The 1131-nt window shown below is 41.3% G+C and overlaps 1 protein-coding gene across 1 annotated transcript; it reads right to left on the bottom strand.

Annotated features, from left to right (window-relative positions):
- Positions 1-150: 150 nt before the first annotated feature.
- On the bottom strand, positions 151-1084 carry CSUI_010931 (rna-dependent rna polymerase rdp; the record flags this gene model as incomplete). Its single annotated transcript, XM_068071032.1, has 2 exons — positions 870-1084; positions 151-295 (listed from the first exon to the last, which is right to left on the bottom strand). Coding segments are annotated over exons 1-2 (303 nt in total), but the record flags the coding sequence as incomplete, so codon positions are not given.
- Positions 1085-1131: the final 47 nt, after the last annotated feature.

Raw genomic sequence — 1131 nt, 5'->3', positions numbered from 1 at the left:
AGATAGATAGATAGATCAGTAGGGAGCCGTCCTCTTGCCCGTATCCATCCCTAGTCTAGGTCTTAGAGTTCTCTTTCAAGCATGAATTCATATTCATTGTCTTGTATACTTATAGAGAATTCTTTCTCTTCTCTGTGTTTTCCTTACATGTACAGCATCTCCAATATACATTTCATCGGCACATACACAGCATGACTTGACGCTTCGATGGCATCGATCTTCTTCCCAGTGTACAGGCAGTCCGTCGACACGGAGGTCCTCTGTAGGTGGGGGGAGCATCTCCACGCAATCCTTTCTTTTTGTGAGGAACCACAGACACAAGCAAAGGTCAAAGATAGATAGATAGATCAAAGATAGATAGATAGATAGATCAAAGATAGGTAGATAGATAGTTCAAAGAGAGATAGATAGACAAATAGATCAAAGATAGATAGATAGATAGATCAAAGATAGATAGATAGATAGATTAAAGATAGATAGATAGATAGATTAAAGATAGATAGATAGATAGATTAAAGATAGATAGATAGATAGATTAAAGATAGATAGATTAAAGATAGATAGATTGACAGATAGACAGACAAGTGCCACACACGCACACGCGTATTCACACATACATAGTCATACATACATATATCTACATCATATTCGTACATAGCCTTGAGGGCGACGAAGGGAGAGCTTCTCCGAGATAAACGAAGACGAAGGAGGATAGACTGAAGCATCGATCGACAGATAAAAGAACGGGAAAGACACAAGACACTTTCACCCACTTAAGGCGTCAAAACAGAACAAAAGAAAGAGGAAGAAGAAGACGACGACGGAGAGGAGGGAGAAGAGGAAGAAGAAGAAGAAGAGTCATAGCTTACGAGTAGAAGGTGACGCTTCCTCCGAGTCCCCGTGAAGAGATGAGACCTCCATACTGAGAAGCAGAAGAAGAGGGAGGTCGAAGAAGAGACGTCTTCATCCAGGCGGAAGAACTTCCGCCTCCTTTGATGGTCCTCTGCTGGTCAACCTGAACCTCCATCACTCGCCCGTATCTAACAAAGAAAGAAAGAAAGAAGGAAAGAAGGAAAGAAAGAAAGGAGGTAAGAAAAGAAATACGGAGAAGGATAGAAAGAAACATGGCCA

Source organism: Cystoisospora suis (assembly GCF_002600585.1).
Source record: "Cystoisospora suis strain Wien I chromosome Unknown contig_8929, whole genome shotgun sequence".
Classification (NCBI taxonomy): domain Eukaryota; phylum Apicomplexa; class Conoidasida; order Eucoccidiorida; family Sarcocystidae; genus Cystoisospora; species Cystoisospora suis.
This window is presented reverse-complemented; position numbering and strand designations above follow the sequence as displayed.